Here is a 27211-nt window from a genome sequence, read left to right on the forward strand (position 1 = left end):
TCTGTCAATATGCCGCCAACTTTATGGTTTTTACTTTCTAATTACGTTTATATTTTTAGTTTTCCCTCACTCAACTTTTTTCATTCAATTTTTTCACCCCGGACGCTTTATCTGGACGTGGTTCGTCAGGACCTCCACCAGCCGAAGCTAAGTAGTAACATTAACATGATGCCTTCTAATTGCAGTTGCTGTACTCATAATATACAGGAGAACGATCGCCTTATGGCGAGGATAGCTGTGCTGCAAGCCCAGCTTCAGACGCAATCGTTAGGCAAGGGTAATTTAAGTGTAGGAAAGGATGAAACAGCGTCTGTGCCACCAGTAAGTGCAGATAGTAGTATAAATCCCCTCGCACAATCCCTGTAGCCGGACAACTTTCTCATGGCTTCTGGAAGGAAATGCTGTAGGAATGCTCAACCGGTGTCGCTCATTCAGCCAACAGAAACTTTCAACCGGTTCTCCCCATTAAGCAGCGAGTCGGAGTCAGAGGCCGAGACTTCTCTGGTCTCTCCTCCATCCGTTACAGGGTCTGAGATGCCGAAGCCTCCCACCATTAGCTCTGACAAATTGAAAACCTTAGTCATTGGTGACTACATTACCCGCAGTATTAGACTTAAAACGAATCATCCGGCGATCATACACTGTTTACCAGGGGGCAAGGCTACCGACGTTAAGGCTAATCTGAAGACGGTGCTGGCTAAAGCTAAAACTGGCAAGTGTAGAGAGTATAGAGATATTGTTATCCACGTCGGCACCAACGATGTTAGGATGAAACAGTCAGAGGTCACCAAGCGCAACATAGCTTCAGCGTGTAAATCAGCTAGAAAGATGTGTCGGCATCGAGTAATTGTCTCTGGCCCCCTCCCATTTAGGGGAGTGATGAGCTCTACAGCAGTCTCACAACTCAATCGCTGGATGAAAACTGTTTTCTGCCCCTCCCAAAAGATAGAATTTGTAGATAATTGGCCCTCTTTCTGGGACTCACCCACAAACAGGACCAAGCCTGGCCTGTTGAAGTGTTATAGACTCCATCCTAGCTGGAAGGGTGCTCTCATCTTATCTACAAACATAGACAGGGCTCTAACTCCCCTAGCTCCACAATGAGATAGGGTGCAGGCCAGGCAGCAGGCTGTTAACCAGCCTGCCTGCTTAGTGGAGTCTGTCACTAGCACAGTCAGTATATTCAGCTTAGCTATCCCCATTGAGACCGTGTCTGTGCCTTGACCTAGGTTGGGAAAAACTAAACATGGCGGTGTTCGCTTTAGCAATCTCACTGGAATAAAGACCTCCTCCATTCCTGCCATTTATTGAAAGAGATCTCAAAATAGGGCTACTTAATGTTAGATCCCTCACTTCCAAGGCAGTTATAGTCAATGAACTAATCACTGATCATAATCTTGATGTGATTGGCCTGACTGAAACATGGCTTAAGCCTGATGAATTTACTGTGTTAAATGAGGCCTCACCTCCTGGTTACATTAGTGACCATATCCCGCAAAGGCGGAGGTGTTGCTAACATTTACGATAGCAAATTTCAATTTACACAAAAAAAACGACGCTTTGTCTTTTGAGCTTCCAGTCATGAAATCTATGCAGCCTACTCAATCACTTTTTATAGCTACTGTTTACAGGCCTCCTGGGCCATATACAGCGTTCCTCACTGAGTTCCCTGAATTCCTATTTGTAGTCATGGCAGATAATATTCCAATTTTTTAGTGGCTTTAATATTCACATGGAAAAGTCCACAGACCCACTCCAAAAGGCTTTCGGAGCCATCATCGACTCAGTGTGTTTTGTCCAACATGTCTCCGGACCTACTAACTGCCACAGTCGTACTCTGGACCTAGTTTTGTCCCGTAGAATAAATATTGTGCATCTTAATGTTTTTCCTCATAATCTTGGACTATCGGACCACCATTTTATTTTATTACGTTTGCAATCACAACAAATAATCTGCTCAAACCCCAACCAAGGATCATCAAAAGTCGTGCTATAAATTCTCGGACAACCCAAAGATTCCTAGATGCCCTTCCAGACTCCCTCCGCCTACCCAAGGACGTCAGAGTACAAAAATCAGTTGGAACTCAATTTAATCTTGCGCAATACCCTAGATTCAGTCGCACCCCTAAAAACAAAAACATTTGTCATAAGAAATTAGCTCCCTAGTTTACAGAAAATACCCAAGCTCTGAAGCAAGCTTCCAGAAAATTGGAACGGAAATGGCGCCACACCAAACTGGAAGTCTTCCGACTAGCTTGGAAAGACAGTACCGTGCAGTATCGAAGAGCCCTCACTGCTGCTCGATCATCCTATTTTTCCATCTTATTTGAGGAAAATAAGAACAATCCAACATTTATTTTTGATACTGTCGCAAAGCTAACTAAAAACCAGCATTCCCCAAGAGAGGGTGGCTTTCACTTCACCAGTGATAAATTCATGAACTTCTTTGAGGAAAAGATCATGATCATTAGAAAGAAAATTACAGACTCCTCTTGAAATCTGTGTATTCCTCCAAAGCTCAGTTGTCCTGAGTCTGCACAACTCTGGCAGGACCTAGGATCAAGGGAGACACTCAAGTACTATATCTCTTTGTCACATTGATGAAAATAATCATGGCCTCTAAACCTTCAAGCTGCATACGGGATCCTAGTACGTTTAAGAAAGGAACTTTTCGGTAGCCAGAAGAGGCCACCCATCAGTTCCTGTATATGCAACGCTTCAGTCTGGTTTTAGACCGCATCGTAGCACTGAGACTGCACTTGTTAAGGTGGTAAATGACCTTTTAATGGCGTCAGACCGAGGCTCTGCATCTGTGCTCGCGTTCCTAGACCTTAGTGCTGCTTTTGGTACCATCGATCACCACATTCTTTTGGAGAGATTGGAAACCCAAATTGGGTTACACGGACAAGTTCTGGCCTGGTTTAGATCTTATCTGTCGGAAAGATATCAGGTTGTCTCTGTAGATGGTTTGTCCTCTGACAAATCAACTGTAAATTCTGGTGTTCCTCAAGGCTCTGTTTTAGGACCACTATTGTTTTCACTATATACTTTACTTCTTGGTGATGTAATTTGGAAACATAATGTTAACTTTCACTGCTATGTGGATGACACAGAGCTGTACATTTCGATGAAACATGGTGAAGCCCCAAAATTGCCCTCCCTGGAAGCCTGTGTTTCAGACATAAGGAAGTGGATGGCGGCAAATGTTCTTCTTTTAAACTCGGACAAAACAGAGATGCTTGTTCTAGGTCCCAATAAACAAAAATATCTTCTGTTGAATCTGACAATTAATCTGGATGGTTGTACAGTCATCTCAAATAAAACTGTGAAGGACCTCGGTGTTACTCTGGACCCTGATCTCTCTTTTGACGAACACATGAAGAATACTTCAAGGACAGCTTTTTCCCATCTACGTAACATTGCAAAATCCATGCTTTTGTCACTTCTAGATTAGACAACTGCAATGCTCTACTTTCCGGCTACCCGGATAAATCACTAAATAAACTTCAGTTAGTGCTGAACACGGCTGCTAGAATCTTGACTAGAACCAACAAAAATTGGATCATATTACTCCAGTGCTAGCCTGTCTACACTGGCTTCCTGTTAAGGCAAGGGCTGATTTTAAGGTTTTACTGCTAACCTACAAAGCATTACATGGGCTTGCTCCTACCTATCGTTCCGATTTGGTCCTACCTCTCTTATCGTCACTCAATGCCTAGGTTTACCTCCACTGTACCCGCACCCTACCATACCCGTCTGTACATTATGCCCTGAATCTATCCTACCACGCCCAGAAATCTGCTCCTTTTATTCTCTGTCCCCAACGTACTAGACAACCAGTTTTGATAGCCTTTAGCCATACTCTCATCCTACTCCCCCTCTGTTTCTCGGGTGATGTAGAGGTTAACCTAGACCCTGTGTGTCCCCAGGTGCTCTCATTTGTTGACTTCTTTCACGGTAGAAGCCTTGGTTTCATGCATGTTAACATCAGAAGCCTCCTCCCTAAGTTTGTTTTACTCACTGCTTTAGCACACTCCGCCATGTCCTCTGATGTCCTTGCTGTGTCTGAATCCTGGCTTAGGAAGGCCACCAAAAATTCTGAGATTTCCATCCCCAACTACAACATTTTGCCAAAGGGGGAGGAGTTGCAATCTACTGCAGAGATAGCCTGCAAAGTTCTGTCATACTTTCCAGGTCTATGCCCAAACAGTTCGAGCTTCTATGTTAAAAATTAATCTCTCCAGAAATAACTCTCACTGTTGCCGCCTGTTATAGACCCCCCCTCAGCTCCCAGCTGTGCCCTGGACACCATATGTGAATTGATTTCCGGTGCCGACCGAGATGGCTGCCTCGCTTCGCGTTCCTAGGAAACTATGCAGTGTTTTGTTTATTTATGTGTTATTTCTTACATAGTTAATCAAATCAAATCAAATTTATTTATATAGCCCTTCGTATATCAGCTGAAATCTCAAAGTGCTGTACAGAAACCCAGCCTAAAACCCAAAACAGCAAGCAATGCATGTGAAAGAAGCACGGTGGCTAGGAAAAACTCCCTAGGAAAAACTCCCTAGAAAGGCCAAAAACCTAGGAAGAAACCTAGAGAGGAACCAGGCTATGAGGGGTGGCCAGTCCTCTTCTGGCTGTGCCGGGTGGATATTATAACAGAACATGGTCAAGATGTTAAAATGTTCATAAATGACCAGCATGGTCAAATAATAATAATCATAGTAGTTGTCGAGGGTGCAACAAGCACGTCCGGTGAACAGGTCAGGGTTCCGTAGCCGCAGGCAGAACAGTTGAAACTGGAGCAGCAGCATGGCCAGGTGGACTGGGGACAGCAAGGAGTCATCATGCCAGGTAGTCCCGAGGCATGGTCCTAGGGCTCAGGTCCTCAGGAAATATTAGGTTTTATTACATACAGTCGTAGAAACTATTGGATATAAGAGCAATGTCAACTCACCAACATTACGACCAGGAATACGGCTTTCCCGAAGCGGATCCTCTGTTTGGTCCACCACCCAGGACAATGGATTGGATCCCAGCCGGCGACCCAGAACAACGGCGCTGCAGAAGGGGCAGACGGAGCGGTCTTCTGCTCAGGCTCCGTAGACGGGCACATTGCGCACCACTCCCGAGCATACTGCTCGCCAATGTCCAGTCTCTTGACAACAAGGTAGATGAAATCCGAGCAAGGGTTGCCTTCCAGAGAGACATCAGAGATTGTAACGTTCTTTGTTTCACGGAAACATGGCTCACTCGGGATACGTCATCAAAGTCGGTACAGCCACCTGGCTTCTTCACGCATCTCGCTGACCGAAACAAACATCTCTCTGGTAAGAAGAAGGGCGGGGGTGTATGCTTTATGATTAACGAGACGTGGTGTGATAACAACAACATACAGGAGCTCAAGTCCTATTGTTCTCCTGACCTTGAATTCCTTACAATCAAATGCCGACCGCATTATCTACCAAGAGAATTCTCTTCGATCATAATCACAATCGTGATCCCCCCACCCCAAGCAGACACATTGACGGCCCTGAAAGAACTTCATTGATGTAAACTGGAAACCACATATCCTGAAGCTGCATTAATTGTAGCTGGGGCTTTTAACAACTAATCTGAAAACAAGGCTCCCTAAATTTTATCAGCATATCGAATGCGCGACCCAGGCTGGCAAAACCCTGGATCATTGTTATTCTAACTTCCGCGACGCATATAAAGCCCTCCCCCACGACTCCATTTTGTTGCTCCCAGCCTATAGACAGAAACTAAAACAGGAAGCGCCCGTGCTCAGGTCTGTTCAACGCTGGTCCGACCAATCGGATTCCACGGTTCAAGATTGCTTCGATCACGTGGACTGGAGTCGCAATTCAACAGCTCAGACACGAGAGGTATGTGGCAGTCACAGATTACAAAAGGAAAACCAGCCCCGTCGCGGACCACGATGTCTTGCTCCCAGACCCACATAAACAACTTCTTTGCTCTCTTTGAGGACAATACAGTGCCACTGACACGGCCGCTACCAAAACCTGTGGGCTCTCCTTCACTGCAGCGAACGTGAGTAAAACATTTAAACGTGTTAACCCTCACAAGGCTGCCGGCCCAGGCGGCATCCCCAGCTGCATCCGTAGAGCATGCGCAGACCAGCTGGCTGGTGTGTTTACGGACATATTCAATCAAGCCTTATCCCAGTCTGCTGTTCCCACATGCTTCAAGAGGGTCACCATTGTTCCTGTTCCCAAGAAAGCGAAGGTAACTGAGCTAAATGACTATCGCCCCGTAGCACTCACTTCCGTCATCATGAAGTGCTTTGAGAGACTAATCAAGGATCATAGCACCTCCACCTTACCTGACACCCTAGACCCACTCCAATTTGCTTACCGCCCCAATAGGTCCACAGACGACGCAATCGCAATCACACTGCACACTGCCCTAACCCATCTAGACAAGAGGAATACCTATGTAAGAAAGCTGTTCATCGATTACAGCTCGGCATTAAGCTCGAGACCCTGGGTCTCGACCCCGCCCTGTGCAACTGGGTCCTGGACTTCCTGATGGTCTGCCCCCAGGTGGTGAGGGTAGGAAACAACATCTCCACCCCACTGATCCTCAACACTGGGTCCCCACAAGGGTGCGTTCTCAGCCCTCTCCTGTACTCCCTGTTCACCCACGACTGTGTGGCCATGCACGCCTCCAACTCAATCATCAAGTTTGCAGACGACACTACAGTGGTAGGCTTGATTACCAATAACGACGAGACGGCCGACAGGGTGGAGGTGAGGGCCCTCGGAGTGTGGTGTCAGGAAAATAACCTCTCACTCATTGTCAACAAACAAAGGAGCTGATCGTGGACTTCAGGAAACAGCAGAGGGAGCAGCCCCTTATCTACATTGACGGGACAGTAGTGGAGAAGGTGGAAAGTTGTTCCTGGGCGTACACATCACGGACTAACTGAAATGGTTAGACAGTGTGGTGAAGAAGGTACAACAGCTCCTCTTCAACCTCAGGAGGCTGAAGAAATTTGGCTTGTCACCAAAACACTCACAAACTTTTAAAGATGTACAATCGAGAGCATCCTGTCGGGCTGTTTCACCGCCACGGCAACTGCACCCCCCACAACCGTAAGGCTCTCCAGAGGGTGGTGCAGTCTGCCGAACACATCATCGAGGGCAAACTACCTGCCCTCCAGGACACCTACAGCACCCGATGTCACAGGAAGGCCAAAAAGATCATCAAGGACAACAACCACCCGAGCCACTGCCTGTTCACCCCGCTATCATCCAGAAGGCGAGGTCAGTACAGGTGCATCAAAGCGGGGGCCGAGAGACTGAAAAACTGCTTCTATCTGAAGGCCATCAGACTGTTAAACAGCCATCACTAACATTGAGTGGCTGCTGCCAACATACTGACTCAAATCTCTAGCCACTTTAATAATTAAAAATGGATGTAATAAATGTATCACTAGCCACTTTAAACAATTCCACTTTATATAATGTTTTCATACCCTACATAACTCATCTCATATGTATATACTGAACTCTATACCATCTACTGCATTTTGCCTATGCCGTTCAGCTATCGCTCATTCGTATATTTTTATGTACATATTCTTTTTCATTCCTTTACACTTGTGTGTAAAAGGTATTTGTTGTTGTGAAATTGTTAGGTTATATTACTTGTTAGATATTACTGCACTGTCGGAACTAGAAGTGTAGCATTTCGCTACACTCACATTAACACATGCTAACCATGTGTATGTGACAAATACAATTTGATTTGATTTCCCCCCCATCTATCTTCAGAGTTAGTTGTGTTAGGAGACCTAAACTAGGATATGCTTATCACCCTGGCCGTCCTACAATCTAAGCTGGATTCCCTCAATCTCACACAAATGATCAAGTAACCCACCAGGTACAACCCTAAATCCGTAAACATGGTCACCCTCATAGGTATTATCCTGACCAACTTGTCCTCCAAATACACCTCTGCTGTTTTCAGTCAGGATCTCAGTGATCACTGCCTCATTGCCTGCATCCGTTATGGGTCTGGGGTCAGACCACCCCTCATCACTGTCAAACGCTCCCTAAAACACTTCTGCGAGCAGGCCTTTCTAATCCACCTGGCCCGGATATCCTGGAAGGATATTGACCTCATCCCGTCAGTAGAGGATGCCTGAGGAATTCTACTGAATCAGTCTGAACTCTACCCCCCCTCTGACCTTCTACTGAATCAGTCTGAACTCTACCCCCCCTCTGACCTTCTACTGAATCAGTCTGAACTCTACCCCCCCCCCCCCCTCTGACCTTCTACTGAATCAGTCTGAACTCTACCCCCCCTCTGACCTTCTACTGAATCAGTCTGAACTATACCCCCCCTCTGACCTTCTACTGAATCAGTCTGAACTCTACCCCCCCCCCCCCTCTGACCTTCTACTGAATCAGTCTGAATTCTACCCCCCCTCTGACCTTCTACTGAATATGTTTAATCGCTCAAATAAATTGACTCTCTCTGTGTGTCTTTGTGTGAATGATTATATTAGAGCTATGATACCTCCTGTGACTCATCATGTTAAAGGTGTTTATGTCTTCTCCTGTACCAGGTCCTAATCTGAAGACATTATGCAAGCTAGCTGTTATTAACTACAGTCTTGACCAGGGTGGTCTACCACACGACATCAGGTAATTCTTCCTTCTCTTTCCTACGCTTCTTCCTTTTGTCCTCCTCTCTTCTCTTTCCTTCCCTTCCTTTTATCCTCCTTTTCACTCTTCCTCTTTCCCCTCTTCCTCCTCTTATCTCCTATTCCTCATCAAACCAGACATATTGTCTCTTCTCTCCTCTCTTCTCCTCTCCTTCTCTCCTCTTCTTCTCGCCATCTCTCTTCTTCTCTCATCTCTTCTTCTTCTCCTCTCATCTCTGTTCTTCTTCTTCATCTCCTCATATCTCTTCTCTCCTGTTCATCGCTCCATATATCTTCTTCTCCTCTTCATCACTCCATATCTCTTCTTATTTCATCTCTCCTCTTTTTCTCTTTTCCTTTTCTCTTCTCTCTTCTTCTCTCTTCTTCCCCCAACCGGTACTCATGTGGGTTATTTTATCACAGCTTTATATTCTTGTTACTATAGCACAGCCTTGCCAGTGTCTCGTCCGATAATGTGGTCATCGTTTTATATTCCACTCTCTACTACTAATGTTCTGATAATGTTCTGATAATGTTCTGCATGCCAGCTTTTACCACTACTACTAATGTTCTGATAATGTTCTGCATGCCAGCTGCTACCACTACTACTAATGTTCTGATAATGTTCTGCATGCCAGCTGCTACCACTACTACTAATGTTCTGATAATGTTCTGCATGTCAGCTGCTACCACTACTACTAATGTTCTGATAATGTTCTGATAATGTTCTGCATGCCAGCTGCTACCACTACTACTACTGTTCTGATAATGTTCTGCATGCCAGCTTTTAACACTACTACTAATGTTCTGATAATGTTCTGCATGTCAGCTGCTACCACTACTACTAATGTTCTGATAATGTTCTGCATGCCAGCTTTTACCACTACTACTAATGTTCTGATAATGTTCTGCATGCCAGCTTTTACCACTACTACTAATGTTCTGATAATGTTCTGCATGCCAGCTTTTAACACTACTACTAATGTTCTGATAATGTTCTGCATGTCAGCTGCTACCACTACTACTAATGTTCTGATAATGTTCTGCATGCCAGCTTTTACCACTACTACTAATGTTCTGATAATGTTCTGCATGCCAGCTGCTACCACTACTACTAATGTTCTGATAATGTTCTGCATGCCAGCTTTTACCACTACTACTAATGTTCTGATAATGTTCTGCATGCCAGCTTTTAACACTACTACTAATGTTCTGATAATGTTCTGCATGTCAGCTGCTACCACTACTACTAATGTTCTGATAATGTTCTGCATGCCAGCTTTTAACACTACTGCTAATGTTCTGATAATGTTCTGCATGCCAGCTTTTAACACTACTACTAATGTTCTGATAATGTTCTGCATGCCAGCTTTTAACACTACTGCTAATGTTCTGATAATGTTCTGCATGTCAGCTGCTACCACTACTACTAATGTTCTGATAATGTTCTGCATGCCAGGTGCTACCACTACTACTAATGTTCTGATAATGTTCTGAAAATGTTCTGCATGGCAGCTGCCACCACTACTACTACTACTGTTCTGATAATGTTCTGCATGCCAGCTGCTACCACTAGTACTAATGTTCTGGTAATGTTCTGCATGCCAGCTGCTACCACTACTACTAATGTTCTGATAATGTTCTGCATGTCAGCTGCTACCACTACTACTAATGTTCTAATAATGTTCTGCATGCCAGCTGCTACCACTACTACTAATGTTCTGATAATGTTCTGCATGCCAGCTGCTACCACTACTACTAATGTTCTGATAATGTTCTACATGTCAGCTGTTGCCACTACTACTAATGTTCTGATAATGTTCTGCATGTCAGCAGCTACCACTACTACTAATGTTCTGATAATGTTCTGTATGCCAGCTGCTACCACTACTACTAATGTTCTGATAATGTTCTACATGTCAGCTGTTGCCACTACTACTAATGTTCTGATAATGTTCTGCATGTCAGCTGCTACCACTACTACTAATGTTCTGATAATGTTCTGCATGGCAGCTGCTACCACTACTACTAATGTTCTGATAATGTTCTACATGTCAGCTGCTACCACTACTACTAATGTTCTGATAATGTTCTGCATGCCAGCTGCTACCACTACTACTAATGTTCTGATAATGTTCTGCGTGTCACTACTACTAATGTTCTGATAATGTTCTGCATTTCAGCTGCTACCACTACTACTAATGTTCTGATAATGTTCTGATAATCTTCTGCATGCCAGCTGCTACCACTACTACTAATGTTCTGCATGCCAGCTGCTACCACTACCACTAATGTTCTGATAATGTTCTGCATGCCAGCTGCTACCACTACTACTAATGTTCTAATAATGTTCTGCATGTCAGCTGCTACCACTACTACTAATGTTCTGATAATGTTCTGCATGTCAGCTGCTACCACTACTACTAATGTTCTGATAATGTTCTGCATGGCAGCTGCTACCACTACTACTAATGTTCTAGTAATGTTCTGCATGTCAGCTGCTACCACTACTACTAATGTTCTGATAATGTTCTGATAATGTTCTGCATGCCAGCTGCTACCACTACTACTACTGTTCTGATAATGTTCTGCATGTCAGCTGTTACCGCTACTACTAATGTTCTGATAATGTTCTGTATGTCAGCTGCTACCGCTACTACTAATGTTCTGATAATGTTCTACATGGCAGCTGCTACCACCACTACTAATGTTCTGATAATGTTCTGTATGTCAGCTGCTACCACTACTACTAATGTTCTGATAATGTTCAGCATGCCAGCTGCTACCACTACTACTAATGTTCTGATAATGTTCTGCATGCCAGCTTTTACCACTACTACTAATGTTCTGATAATGTTCTGCATGCCAGCTTTTAACACTACTACTAATGTTCTGATAATGTTCTGCATGTCAGCTGCTACCACTACTACTAATGTTCTGATAATGTTCTGCATGCCAGCTTTTACCACTACTACTAATGTTCTGATAATGTTCTGCATGCCAGCTGCTACCACTACTACTAATGTTCTGATAATGTTCTGCATGCCAGCTTTTACCACTACTACTAATGTTCTGATAATGTTCTGCATGCCAGCTTTTAACACTACTACTAATGTTCTGATAATGTTCTGCATGTCAGCTGCTACCACTACTACTAATGTTCTGATAATGTTCTGCATGCCAGCTTTTAACACTACTGCTAATGTTCTGATAATGTTCTGCATGCCAGCTTTTAACACTACTACTAATGTTCTGATAATGTTCTGCATGCCAGCTTTTAACACTACTGCTAATGTTCTGATAATGTTCTGCATGTCAGCTGCTACCACTACTACTAATGTTCTGATAATGTTCTGCATGCCAGGTGCTACCACTACTACTAATGTTCTGATAATGTTCTGAAAATGTTCTGCATGGCAGCTGCCACCACTACTACTACTGTTCTGATAATGTTCTGCATGCCAGCTGCTACCACCACTACTAATGTTCTGATAATGTTCTGATAATGTTCTGCATGCCAGCTGCTACCACTAGTACTAATGTTCTGGTAATGTTCTGCATGCCAGCTGCTACCACTACTACTAATGTTCTGATAATGTTCTGCATGTCAGCTGCTACCACTACTACTAATGTTCTAATAATGTTCTGCATGCCAGCTGCTACCACTACTACTAATGTTCTAATAATGTTCTGCATGTCAGCTACTACCACTACTACTAATGTTCTGATAATGTTCTGCATGCCAGCTGCTACCACTACTACTAATGTTCTGATAATGTTCTACATGTCAGCTGTTGCCACTACTACTAATGTTCTGATAATGTTCTGCATGTCAGCTGCTACCACTACTACTAATGTTCTGATAATGTTCTGCATGGCAGCTGCTACCACTACTACTAATGTTCTGATAATGTTCTGATAATGTTCTGCATGGCAGCTGCTACCACTACTACTAATGTTCTGATAATGTTCTACATGTCAGCTGCTACCACTACTACTAATGTTCTGATAATGTTCTGCATGCCAGCTGCTACCACTACTACTAATGTTCTGCATGCCAGCTGCTACCACTACCACTAATGTTCTGATAATGTTCTGCGTGTCACTACTACTAATGTTCTGATAATGTTCTGCATTTCAGCTGCTACCACTACTACTAATGTTCTGATAATGTTCTGATAATCTTCTGCATGCCAGCTGCTACCACTACTACTAATGTTCTGCATGCCAGCTGCTACCACTACCACTAATGTTCTGATAATGTTCTGCATGCCAGCTGCTACCACTACTACTAATGTTCTAATAATGTTCTGCATGTCAGCTGCTACCACTACTACTAATGTTCTGATAATGTTCTACATGTCAGCTGTTGCCACTACTACTAATGTTCTGATAATGTTCTGCATGTCAGCTGCTACCACTACTACTAATGTTCTGATAATGTTCTGCATGGCAGCTGCTACCACTACTACTAATGTTCTAGTAATGTTCTGCATGTCAGCTGCTACCACTACTACTAATGTTCTGATAATGTTCTGATAATGTTCTGCATGCCAGCTGCTACCACTACTACTACTGTTCTGATAATGTTCTGCATGTCAGCTGTTACCGCTACTACTAATGTTCTGATAATGTTCTGTATGTCAGCTGCTACCGCTACTACTAATGTTCTGATAATGTTCTACATGGCAGCTGCTACCACCACTACTAATGTTCTGATAATGTTCTGTATGTCAGCTGCTACCACTACTACTAATGTTCTGATAATGTTCAGCATGCCAGCTGCTACCACTACTACTAATGTTCTGATAATGTTCTGAAAATGTTCTGCATGTCAGCTGCTACCGCTACTACTAATGTTCTGATAATGTTCTGCATGTCACCTGCTACCACTACTACTAATGTTCTGATAATGTTCTGCATGCCAGCTGCTACCACTACTACTAATGTTCTGATAATGTTCTGCATGCCAGCTGATACCACTTATACTACTGTTCTGATAATGTTCTGCATGCCAGCTGCTACCACTACCACTAATGTTCTGATAATGTTCTGATAATGTTCTGCATGCCAGCTGCCACCACTACTACTACTACTGTTCTGATAATGTTCTGCATGCCAGCTGCTACCACTACTACTAATGTTCTGATAATGTTCTGTATGGCAGCTGCTACCACTACTACTAATGTTCTGATAATGTTCTGATAATGTTCTGCATGCCAGCTGCTACCACTACTACTAATGTTCTGATAATGTTCTGCATGCCAGCTGCTACCACTACTACTAATGTTCTGATAATGTTCTGCATGCCAGCTGCTACCACTACCACTAATGTTCTGATAATGTTCTGCATGCCAGCTGCTACCACTACCACTAATGTTCTGATAATGTTTTGCATGGCAGCTGCTACCACTACTACTAATGTTCTGATAATGTTCTGATAATGTTCTGCATGCCAGCTGCTACCACTACCACTAATGTTCTGATAATGTTCTGCATGCCAGCTGCTACCACTACTACTAATGTTCTGATAATGTTCTGCATGTCAGCTGCTACCACTACTACCAATGTTCTAATCATCAGTCTCCCTCTGTAACCCTCAGTCCCTCTAGTCTCCATCATTCTCCCTCAGTCCCTCTAGTCTCTATCAGTCGCCCTCTCTAACCCTCAGTCCCTCTAGTCTCCCTCAGTCCCTCTAGTCTCCATCATTCTCCCTCAGTCCCTCTAGTCTCTATCAGTCACCCTCTCTAACCCTCAGTCCCTCTAGTCTCTATCAGTCACCCTCTCTAACCCTCAGTCCCTCTAGTCTCCATCATTCTCCCTCAGTCCCTCTAGTCTCTATCAGTCACCCTCTCTAACCCTCAGTCCCTCTAGTCTCTATCAGTCACCCTCTCTAACCCTCAGTCCCTCTAGTCTCTATCAGTCGCCCTCTCTAACCTCAGTCCCTCTAGTCTCCCTTTGTGACCCTCCCTGGCCATCAGTCTCCATCAGCGTCCCTCCCTGGCCCTCAGCCCCTCTAGTGTCGTCTTCATCGTCAGCCTGCTCTCTGCTTCTCATGTTTCAACCTCCTTCCCTGGTCCTTACCCTCAGCCATACAACAGGACTCTCAGCCATAAAGCAGGCCCCTCAGCCTAAAACACTCACTCCCTGGTCCTAACCCTCAGCCTAAAACCCTCAGCCATACAGCAGGACTCTCAGCCATAAAGCAGGCCCCTCAGCCTAAAACGCTCCCTCCCTGGTCCTAACCCTCAGCCCTACAGCAGGCCCCTCAGCCTACAACGCTCCCTCCCTGGTCCTAACCCTCAGTCCCACAGCAGGACACTCAGCCTGAAACGCTCCCTCCCTGGTCCTAACCCTCAGCCTAAAATGCTCCCTCCCTGGTCCTAACCCTCAGCCTAAAACGCTTCCTCCCTGGTCCTAACCCTCAGCCTAAAACGCTCCTTCCCTGGTCCTAACCCTCAGCCTAAAACGCTCCCTCCCTGGTCCTAACCCTCAGTCCCACAGCAGGACACTCAGCCTAAAACGCTCCCTCCCTGGTCCTAACCCTCAGTCCCACAGCAGGCCCCTCAGCCTAAAACGCTCCCTCGCTGTTCCAAACGCTCCCTCCCTGGTCCTAACCCTCAGTCCCACAGCAGGCCCCTCAGCCTAAAACGCTCCCTCCCTGGTCCTAACCCTCAGCCTAAAACGCTCCCTCCCTGGTCCTAACCCTCAGTCCCACAGCAGGACCCTCAGCCTAAAACGCTCCCTCCCTGGTCCTAACCCTCAGTCCCACAGCAGGACACTCAGCCTAAAACGCTCCAACCCTGGTCCTAACCCTCAGCCTAAAACGCTCCCTTCCTGGTCCTAACCCTCAGCCTAAAACGCTCCCTTCCTGGTCCTAACCCTCAGCCTAAAACGCTCCCTCCCTGGTCCTAACCCTCAGCCTAAAACGCTCCCTCCCTGGTCCTAACCCTCAGCCTAAAACGCTCCCTCCCTGATCCTAACCCTCAGCCTAAAACGCTCCCTCCCTGGTCTTAACCCTCAGCCTAAAACGCTCCCTCCCTGGTCCTAACCCTCAGCCTACAACGCTCCCTCCCTGGTCCTAACCCTCAGCCTACAACGCTCCCTCCCTGGTCCTAACCCTCAGCCTGAAACTCTCCCTCCCTGGTCCTAACCCTCAGTCCCACAGCAGGACACTCAGCCTAAAACGCTCCCTCCCTGGTCCTAACCCTCAGCCTACAACGCTCCCTCCCTGGTCCTAACCCTCAGCCTGAAACGCTCCCTCCCTGATCCTAACCCTCAGTCCCACAGCAGGACACTCAGCCTAAAACGCTCCCTCCCTGGTCCTAACCCTCAGCCTACAACGCTCCCTCCCTGGTCCTAACCCTCAGCCTGAAACGCTCCCTCCCTGGTCCTAACCCTCAGCCTGAAACGCTCCCTCCCTGGTCCTAACCCTCAGCCTAAAATGCTCCCTCCCTGGTCCTAACCCTCAGTCCCACAGCAGGACACTCAGCCTAAAACGCTCCCTCCCTGGTCCTCACCCTCAGTCCCACAGCAGGACCCTCAGCCTAAAACGCTCCCTCCCTGGTCCTAACCTTCAGCCTAAAACGCTCCCTCCCTGGTCCTCACCCTCAGTCCCACAGCAGGACACTCAGCCTAAAACGCTCCCTCCCTGGTCCTAACCCTCAGTTCCACAGCAGGAACCTCAGCCTAAAACGCTCCCTCCCTGGTCCTAACCTTCAGCCTAAAATGCTCCTCCCTGGTCATAACCCTCAGTCCCACAGCAGGACCCTCAGCCTAAAATGCTCCCTCACTGGTCCTAACCCTCAGTTCCACAGCAGGACACTCGGCCTGTGTCTTTAACTGTCACTGTCTCTGTTTTAGGTGGGAGCTGAACGCCATGACCACCAACAGTAACATCAGCAGACCCATCTTCTCCTCTCACGGCTAAACTGAGCCAGAACACCAGGGCTGAACTGACCCAGAACACCAGGGCTGAACTGACAAAGAGCACCAGGGCTGAACTGACCCAGAACACCAGGGCTGAACTGACCCAGAACACCAGGGCTGAACTGACCCAGAACACCAGGGCTAAACTGACCCAGAGCTACCACAGTACCAGAACACCAGGGCTGAACTGACCCAGAAGCTAGCTGGGCTCTTATTGGACCAGAAGATGATCTGCCATCTGAGCTGGCCTTTGACCCTACTAGAACCTGGCAGAGAACCCTACGGTCTGGCCTTAGCCAACAGCACAGAGCTCCAGCAGTCTCAGGGCTGAACTGACCCAGAACCTTAACGCTCTGAAGTCCTGTCAGTAAAACCATGTTTCTCTTAGTTCTACATCAGAACCTGTCTGGTTGTCCTAGGTCTGGTTCTCCACCTGCCAGGGTTGTTTGAATTTACTGGACCTGTAGACCTGGAGGCTGTCTGCCTGTCTGTTTTTACAGTAACATTTTGATCTGGTCTGGATTGGAGTTTTCTTCTCCCTTGGTTTGTCTATCTATCGCTCTCTCTCTTTCTTTTTCTCTATCGCTCTCGCTTCTCTTGTTGTCCTCCCTGGACACTATCAGGAGGGGGTTCTACTGGTGCATTAGTATCTGGGTTTGTGTTGCTCTATTACTCACAACTCAATGTGAATCACCTTGATTGTTTTACCAGTATTACGACAAGCAGAACATATTCTTCACTCAACACGGATTTCTCTTTTTTTGAAAGAGTTGCAGAAGTGAATGCTGACATTTTGACATTTAGTTTTCTCATCAGGGAAGGGACAGAAGTTCTGAACTCTGAATGTCCTGAGTGGATAACTAACCTCTCTTCTCTCTGTGGAAGTGTAGGATGTGTCATCAGCCTCTAGAATGCATCTGTCACAGCCAACCACCATAGAGCCCCGTACGGCTGTGCTGCTCACTGCTTCCAGCTGACTCTAGAAGTTAGAATTAGCTTAACAAAGTTAAACGTTCCATTCATCTCCTGGTTGGTCTTTAACTGTCATTCATGCAACAGGTTTTGGACCCACCACAGGGAGCCTGCCTGTTGAACCAACCTAGAATACAACAGGTCATTGGGTGTAGAGGAGAGTACTATAGTACTATTCTATATTACGACCAGGGTACTACAGTACTATACTACTACTAGGGTACTATACTACTGGGTACTATAGTAATATACTACTTCTATACTACTAGGGTACTATAGTATTAGGCTACTATAGTACTTTACTACTACTACACTGCTAGGGTACTATACTACTACAACTACTATACTACTAGGGTACTATACTACACTACTAGGGTACTATAATACTATACTACTAGGGTGCTATAGTACTATACTACTAGGGTACTATATGACACTACTAGGGTGCTATAGTATTATACTACTGGAGTACCCTAGTAGTAGTGTAGTAGTACAGTATCCTAGTAGTAGTATAGTATGATAGTACCCTAATAGTACAGTAGTAGTGTAGTACTACAGTACCCTAGTAGCAGTATAGTATGATAGTACCCTAGTAATACAGTAGTAGTACAATACTATACTACGACTAGGGTACTGTAGTAATATACTACTACTGTACTACTAGGGTACTATACTACTGTACTACTAGTATACTATACTACTACAATACTAGGGTACTATCGTCTATACTAGAAACAGCTGTCCTACACTAGACCTTCCTGACATTAGCCATCTATTTTAGCCCAGGCAGAAGAACAGCTATTTAATTAACCCCTAGGTGCTTCCCTACTGATCAACATGCATACCTTCAGCCCTACTGATCAACCTGCATACCTTCAGCCCTACTGATCAACCCGCATACCTTCAGCCCTACTGATCAACCTGCATACCTTCAGCCCTACTGATCAACCTGCATACCTTCAGCCCTACTGATCAACCCGCATACCTTCAGCCCTACTGATCAATCTGCATACCTTCAGCCCCTACTGATCAATCTGCATACCTTCAGCCCCTACTGATCAACATGCATACCTTCAGCCCTACTGATCAACATGCAGACCGTCAGCCCTACCGATCAACATGCATACCTTCAGCCTTACTGATCAATATGCATACCTTCAGCCCTACTGATCAACATGCATACCTTCAGCCCTACTGATCAACATGCATACCTTCAGCCCTACTGATCAACATGCATACCTTCAGCCCTACTGATCAACCTGCATACCTTCAGCCCTACTGATCAACCTGCATACCTTCAGCCCTACTGATCAACCCGCATATCTTCAGCCCTACTGATCAATCTGCATACATTCAGCCCCTACTGATCAATCTGCATACCTTCAGCCCCTACTGATCAACATGCATACCTTCAGCCCTACTGATCAACATGCAGACCTTCAGCCCTACTGATCAACATGCATACCTTCAGCCCTACTGATCAATATGCATACCTTCAGCCCTACTGATCAACATGCATACCTTCAGCCCCTACTGATCAACATGCATACCTTCAGCCCTACTGATCAACATGCATACCTTCAGCCCCTACTGATCAACATGCATACCTTCAGCCCTACTGATCAACATGCATACCTTCAGCTTACTGATCAACATGCATACCTTCAGCCCTACTGATCAACATGCATACCTTCAGCCCCTACTGATCAACATGCATACCTTCAGCCCTACTGATCAACATGCATACCTTCAGCCCGACTGATCAACATGCATACCTTCAGCCCCTGCTCAAAGCCAAGGAGGTGGGATATTCTATTCTGTTCCTGTTTATTTTGTGCCAAATATAGTTAGGTTTCATGCTACAGCTAACCCTAATGGTTTCATGCTACAGCTAACCCTAATGGTTTCATGCTACAGCTAACCCTAATGGTTTCATGCTACAGCTAACCCTAATGGTTTCATGCTACAGCTAACCCTAATGGTTTCATGCTACAGCTAACCCTAATGGCCAATGGATGAGGACTAAAGCTAGCGTAGAAATGGACTGCAGATAGACAAAAACAGAGAGTTGAGCTGGGGCAGGTCATCCTCCACCCTACCTGGCCACCCTCCACCCTACCTGACCACCCTCCACCCTACCTGACCACCCTCCACCCTACCTGACCACCCTCCACCCTACCTGACTACCTGACCACCCTCTACCCTACCTGACCACCTGACCACCCTCCACCCTACCTGACTACCCTCCACCCTACCTGGCCACCCTCCACCCTACCTGACCACCCTCCACCCTACCTGACCACCCTCCACCCTACCTGACTACCTGACCACCCTCTACCCTACCTGACCACCTGACCACCCTCTACCCTACCTGACCACCTGACCACCCTCTACCCTACCTGACCACCCTCTACCCTACCTGACCACCCTCTACCCTACCTGACCACCCTCTACCCTACCTGACTACCCTCCACCCTACCTGACCACCCTCTACCCTACCTGACTACCCTCCACCCTACCTGACTACCCTCCACCCTACCTGACTACCCTCCACCCTACCTGACTACCCTCCACCCTACCTGACTACCCTCCACCCTACCTGACTACCCTCCACCCTACCTGACTACCCTCCACCCTACCTGACCACCCTCCACCCTACCTGACTACCCTCCACCCTACCTGACTACCCTCCACCCTACCTGACTACCCTCCACCCTACCTGGCCACCCTCCACCCTACCTGACCACCCTCCACCCTACCTGACCACCCTACCTGACTACCCTCCACCCTACCTGACCACCCACCACCCTACCTGACCACCCTCCACCCTACCTGACCACCCTCCACCCTACCTGACCACCCTCCACCCTACCTGACCACCCTCCACCCTACCTGACTACCTGACCACCCTCTACCCTACCTGACCACCCTCTACCCTACCTGACCACCCTCTACCCTACCTGACTACCCTCCACCCTACCTGACTACCCTCCACCCTACCTGACCACCCTCCACCCTATACCCTACCTGACTACCCTCCACCCTACCTGACTACCCTATACCCGACTACCCTATACCCTCCCCGACTACCCTCCACCCTATACCCTACCTGACTACCCTCCACCCTACCTTCCACCCTACCCGACTACCCTCCACCCTACCTTCCACCCTACCCGACTTCCCTCCACCCTACCCTCCACCCTATACCCTACCTGACTACCATCAGGTTGACCTCCAGTCTTCATGGAGGAGATTACTGAGTAGTTTGGTTCATCAGGCTGACCCCCAGTCTTCATGGAGGAGATTACTGAGTAGTTTGGTTCATCAGGCTGACCCCCAGTCTTCATGGAGGAGATTACTGAGTAGTTTGGTTCATCAGGCTGACCCCCAGTCTTCATGGAGGAGATTACTGAGTAGTTTGGTTCATCAGGCTGACCCCCAGTCTTCATGGAGGAGATTACTGAGTAGTTTGGTTCATCAGGCTGACCCCCAGTCTTCATGGAGGAGATTACTGAGTAGTTTGGTTCATCAGGCTGACCTCCAGTCTTCACATGAAGTTATTGAGGGATGATGATGTTTTGGCAATGTGAAGATAAGAATTCCAGTGTGTGGTACCTCTGTATCTGATAGAGAATTGACTAGATGATGTCCGACAGTGGGGAGGGTGAAGGTTATATAGATGGATTTCAGAATTAACCTGGAAGAATCCATTGAAGGGTTTAGGTAAACTGGGACCTGGAAGAATCCATTGAAGGGTTTAGGTAAACTGTCTGGGACCTGGAAGAATCCATTGAAGGGTTTAGGTAAACTGGGACCTGGAAGAATCCATTGAAGGGTTTAGGTAAACTGGGACCTGGAAGAATCCATTGAAGGGTTTAGGTAAACTGGGACCTGGAAGAATCCATTGAAGGGTTTAGGTAAACTGGGACCTGGAAGAATCCATTGAAGGGTTTCGGTAAACTGGGACCTGGAAGAATCCATTGAAGTGTTTAGGTAAACTGGGACCTGGAAGAATCCATTGAAGGGTTTCGGTAAACTGTCTGGGACATGGAAGAATCCATTGAAGGGTTTCGGTAAACTGTCTGGGACATGGAAGAATCCATTGAAGGGTTTCGGTAAACTGTCTGGGACATGGAAGAATCCATTGAAGGGTTTAGGTAAACTGTCTTGGACATGGAAGAATCCATTGAAGGGTTTGGATAAACTGTCTGGGAGGTATGAGTATATGTAGATGAAAGGGCATAATTGGTGTACATTAATGTTGTAAATAGACAAGATATTGAGTTTCTTAAACAAAGGTGCAGATGGAGCCAGGTAATTAGAAGAAGTGGCTAGTCTTGCACATTTCTTTCGTATGATGAGTAATTTGTGTAGGTAGAAGGCATATCTACTGGCCCAGACAATATTACAGTAAATGAGATATGGGTAAATGAAGCTCTAGTATAGAGTTAGGAAGCAAGCATGATGAACCAAACCCCTCATCTCTCTGATATCAACACATTTCATCACTTTACTGCAGACTGAATGTGATCTTTCCAGGATAACTTTTCATCTATTAAAACTGAGGAATCTAGTGGATGTGACTTGTTCCATTTCATTCCAACCAATTGAGATTCTGTCTCTTTTTTAAATAATATTTCTTATTCTTACTAGTGAATACAATGACGTAGGAGTTTTTAACATTTAAAGATGAAGTGTGTATTTGGAACCATTCAGAAAATTTGGCAATGCCTGAGTTAGCTTCATTAATTAGTGAATCAAAATTATTGTGTTATAAAATCTATTTGGTGTCATCAGCAAAGAGAATGAGAAGTACAGTAGAAGACCCAGCAACAAGGTTATTGATATAGATTAGTATGGAATGGTAGAAGAACCAGCAGGTTATTGATATAGATTAGTATGGAATTGTAGAAGAACCAGCAGGTTATTGATATAGATTAGTATGGTAGAAGAACCAGCAGGTTATTGATATAGATTAGTATGGAATGGTAGAAGAACCAGCAGGTTATTGATATAGATTAGTATGGAACGGTAGAAGAACCAGCAGGTTATTGATATAGATTAGTATGGAATGGTAGAAGAACCAGCAGGTTATTGATATAGATTCGTATGGAATGGTAGAAGACACAGCAGTAAGGTTATTGATATAGATTAGTATGGAATGGTAGAAGACACAGCAGTAAGGTTATTGATATAGATTAGTATGGAATGGTAGAAGAACCAGCAGGTTATTGATATAGATTAGTATGGAATGGTAGAAGAACCAGCAGGTTATTGATATAGATTAGTATGGAATGGTAGAAGAACCAGCAGGTTATTGATATAGATTAGTATGGAATGGAATGGTAGAAGAACCAGCAGGTTATTGATATAGATTCGTATGGAATGGTAGAAGACACAGCAGTAAGGTTATTGATATAGATTAGTATGGAATGGTAGAAGAACCAGCAGGTTATTGATATAGATTAGTATGGAATGGTAGAAGAACCAGCAGGTTATTGATATAGATTAGTATGGAATGGTAGAAGAACCAGCAGGTTATTGATTTAGATTAGTATGGAATGGTAGAAGAACCAGCAGTAAGATTATTGATATAGATTAGTATGGAATGGAATGGAATGGTAGAAGAACCAGCAGGTTATTGATATAGATTAGTATGGAATGGTAGAAGAACCAGCAGGTTATTGATATAGATTAGTATGGAATGGTAGAAGAACCAGCAGCAAGGTTATTGATATACAGTTGAAGTCAGAAGTTTACATACACTTAGGTTGGAGTCATTAAAACTCGTTTTTCAACCACTCCACAAATTTCTTGTTAACAAACTATAGTTTTGGCAAGTCGGTTAGGACATCTACTTTGTGCATGACACAGGTAATTTTTCCAATAATTGTTTACAGACAGATTATTTCACTTATAATTCACTGTATCACAATTCCAGTGGGTCAGAAGTTTACATACACTAAGTTGACTGTGCCTTTAAACAGCTTGGAAAATTCCAGAAAATGATGTAATGGCTTTAGAAGCTTCTGATATGCTAATTGACATCATTTGAGTCAATTGGAGGTGTACCTGTGGATATATTTCAAGGCCTACCTTCAAACTCAGTGCCTCTGCTTGACGTCATTGGAAAATCAAAAGAAATCAGAGAAGACCTCAGAAGAAAATTTGAGACCTCCAAAAGCCTGGTTCATCCTTGGGAGCAATTTCCAAACGCCTGAAGGTACCCCGTTCATCTGTGCAAACAATAGTACGCAAGTATAAACACCATGGGACCACGCAGCCGTCATACCGCTCAGGAAGGAGACGCGTTTTGTCTCCTAGAGATGAACGTACTTTGGTGCGAAAAGTGCAAATCAATCCCAGAACAACAGCAATGGATCTTGTGAAGATGCTGGAGGAAACGGGTACAAAAGTATCTATATCCACAGTAAAACGAGTCCTATATCGACATAACATGAAAGGCCGCTCAGCAAGGAAGAGGCCACTGCTCCAAAACCACCGTAAAATAGCTAGATTACGGTTTGCAACTGCACATGGGAACAAAGATTGTTCTTTTTTGAGAAATGTCCTTTGGTCTGATGAAACAAAAATATAACATTTTGTCCATAATGGCCATCGTTGTGTTTGGAGGAATAAGGGGGATGCTTGCAAGACGAAGAACACCATCCCAACTGTAAAGCACGAGGGGTGGCAGCATCATTTTGTGGGGGTGCTTTGCTGCAGGAGGGACTGGTGCACTTCACAAAATAGATGGCATCATGAGGAGGGAAATTATGTGGATATATTGAAGCAATATCTCAAGACATCAGTCAGGAAGTTAAAGCTTGGTCGCAAATGGGTCTTCCAAATGGACAATGACCCCAAGCATACTTCCAAAGTTGTGGCAAAATGGCTTAAGGACAACAAAGTCAAGGTATTGGAGTGGCCATCACAAAGCCCTGATCTCAACCCCATAGAAAGGTTGTGGGCAGAACTGGAAAAGTGTGTGCGAGCAAGGAGGCCTACAAACCTGACTCAGTTACACCAGTCCTATCAGGAGGAATGGGCCAGAATTCACCCAACGTATTGTGGAAAGCTTGTGGAAGGCTACCCGAAACGTTTGACCCAAGTTAAACAATTTAAAGGCAATGCTACCAAATACTAATTGAGTGTATGTAAACTTCTGACCCACTGGGAATGTGATGAAAGAAATAAAAGCTGAAATAAATAATTCTGTCTTCTATTATTCTGACATTTCACATTCTTATAATAAAGTGGTGATCCTAACTGACCTAAGATGTTTCATTGTTGTTGAATGTTTGCACTCACTCAAACACAAGCAAAGATGCATTCTTTGGAGGCGGGACTGAGACAGGTAATGGCGGACTGAACGAAGTTATGTAGAGCACCTCAAGATAAAAACGTTATATTCAATATCGGCAAGTTAGACTAAATATTATCACTACACAATCTGGTGGGTGATAACCTTCAATCTGGATAACAACACAAAACAAATCTTAAGACTAGAGACATTTATCGACAAGTATTACGAAGACAAGCAACACCCAAACATCACGGAGAGTAAGACAGGGCAACCGATTTCAAAACAAAAACGTGACTCTCTTACAGACAATTTAATATTTTCACCAGGAATGGTAAAGGTCAAAACAGATCTGTTAAAATCAATAAATGACAAACTGGGTATACTTGAATTAGTCAGTAAGAATATAAAAGAGCTGAAGGCCTCGAGATGAGTGATGAAAAAGCCGTGACATTGGAGAAGGATTGAAACCGAAGTGAATGAACTTAAAAAGGAGAACACCGTTCTGAGAGAAGCCTTACTTGACATACAGACTAGATCCATGAGAGAGAATCTGGTACTTACAGGTATCCAAGAGAAGAAGGAGAAGTTCCTGAATCTGTCGTTAGAGAGAGCCTCCTTACAGCGCTTCAGATTCCACGCGAAGCTATTGACAAAATCCAACTCAAACGTGTACACCGCTTCGGACAGAGAGGGCAAAGGTATGAACGCCCAATCGTTGCCAAATTTGCTTCCTTTAAAGATAAAATAATCTCGTCGTTGATAAACTATATATTGATAACCAGTTGTTCAGAGACACAAAGACTACTCCATGGCTATTTTAAAAATTACAAAGTTCTCATAGATGAGGAAAATAATGAAACACAATTCTAGCCCGGTTATGGATTGTAACAATACAGTAAAAAAATATAGCTTTTCTATATATCTTCAAATATAACTAATTGGAACACAAAAGCACTAATTCAACACGGTGAAGATAAAAACTCAGTAAACAGAAGGCGCAGTATGTGTGGATGGTGGGTGTGTTTATTTTTTATTTTATTTGTTATGTTTGGGAAAGTTGAGTGAGTTAGTAATGAGATGGTTGCATATCCTAGAACCAATGTATTGCTGAGAGCCGGGGTGTGAGAGCTTTCAATGTTGTTCAGATGATGGATATACTTTTATAATGAAATTAAATGTCTTATTTATTTATTGTCCTATCATGGGGAACTACATTTTTAAAATAAATTATATATCTAATTTATTTATTTATGATCCTATATTAATGGCACGGTACACAACCCTATACCCTAGACACTCACCTGAACGACCCAGATACTAAGGAGAAGTCCCTAACTGTTTTATGGGCCTGCTATAAGCAGTCTCTATGCAGCCAAAATGTGGTCAGAGACCTAGAGCAGCACTGCCCCCTCCAGATTCTGATCCTGCTTGGCAGGGTTGGTCCTGCAAAGCCCAAGCCCCCTAAAGGGAGAGCATAATATACAAGGAAATTCTCAAAGCTGCTAATGAGAACCTTGACGTCCTTGTACCTAGCCGGTGGGGTTTCCGGTGCCCCCCCACCCAGGCAGTGGCAGTGCTGGCAACACTAGCTGCAGTAACCCATGGGGGAGGGGTCACACTCGGAGAGGGGGTATATTATTGTGGCCCTGGTGGCACAAAATCTAAAGTCTGACTGCATGGAGATGCTTGGGAATATGGTCAATAGGGGGGACCGTGTTGTGGGTGTTTCAGGGAAAAGGTTTGACCTCCATCATCTAGGATGTGACAATGGTTAATAAAATCTCTCCATTACTGCCCATTTTCTCTGCATGGTCTTGCATGCCTTCTCATACAGCTGCAACTGTATATGCATTCGTAAATCAAGACCTTTCTTGAGTTGGGCTCTGGGATGGTGCAACTGTTGAGAATGTGAGCCTATGGTTGTGTGGGGTAAAGGTTGTGTGTGTATGAGTGTGTGGGTGTGTGTGTGTATATGAGTGTGTGGGTGTGTATGAGTGTGTGGGTGTGTGTGTGTATGAGTGTGTATGAGTGTGTGGGTGTGTGTGTGTGTGTGGGTGTGTGTATGTATGAGTGTGTGGGTGGAAAGGTTGTGTGTGTATGAGTGTGTGGGTGTGTGTGTGTATGAGTGTGTGGGGGGAAAGGGTTGCGTGTGTGGGTGTGTGAGTGTGTGTGTGTGTGTATGAGTGTGTGGGTGTGTGTGTATGAGTGTGTGGGTGTGTGTGTATGAGTGTGTGGGTGTGTGTGTATGAGTGTGTGGGTGTATGAGTGTGTGGGTGGGTGTGTGTATGAGTGTGTGTGTATGAGTGTGTGGGTGTGGGTGTATGAGT

At 45.1% G+C, this 27211-nt stretch overlaps 1 protein-coding gene and 1 long non-coding RNA gene across 2 annotated transcripts in view; both read left to right on the forward strand.

The window, feature by feature from the left end:
• Positions 1-17350, forward strand: part of LOC115201779 (kelch domain-containing protein 3) — a 79902-nt gene extending 62552 nt beyond the window's left edge. Inside the window, exons 10-11 of the mRNA XM_029765668.1 lie at positions 8600-8678; positions 16541-17350. Of these exons, the coding sequence (XP_029621528.1) occupies positions 8600-8678; positions 16541-16607 (146 nt within the window). The 3' untranslated portion in view covers positions 16608-17350. The remainder of the gene's footprint in view (positions 1-8599; positions 8679-16540) is intronic.
• A 5312-nt stretch (positions 17351-22662) lies between these two features.
• LOC115201781 (uncharacterized) lies at positions 22663-23148 on the forward strand. Its single transcript, XR_003879818.1, has 2 exons — positions 22663-22715; positions 23030-23148. It is a non-coding gene; the product is annotated as an uncharacterized LOC115201781 (long non-coding RNA).
• Positions 23149-27211: the final 4063 nt, after the last annotated feature.

The sequence above is a fragment of the Salmo trutta genome, chromosome 10 (assembly GCF_901001165.1).
Source record: "Salmo trutta chromosome 10, fSalTru1.1, whole genome shotgun sequence".
NCBI lineage: Eukaryota > Metazoa > Chordata > Actinopteri > Salmoniformes > Salmonidae > Salmo > Salmo trutta.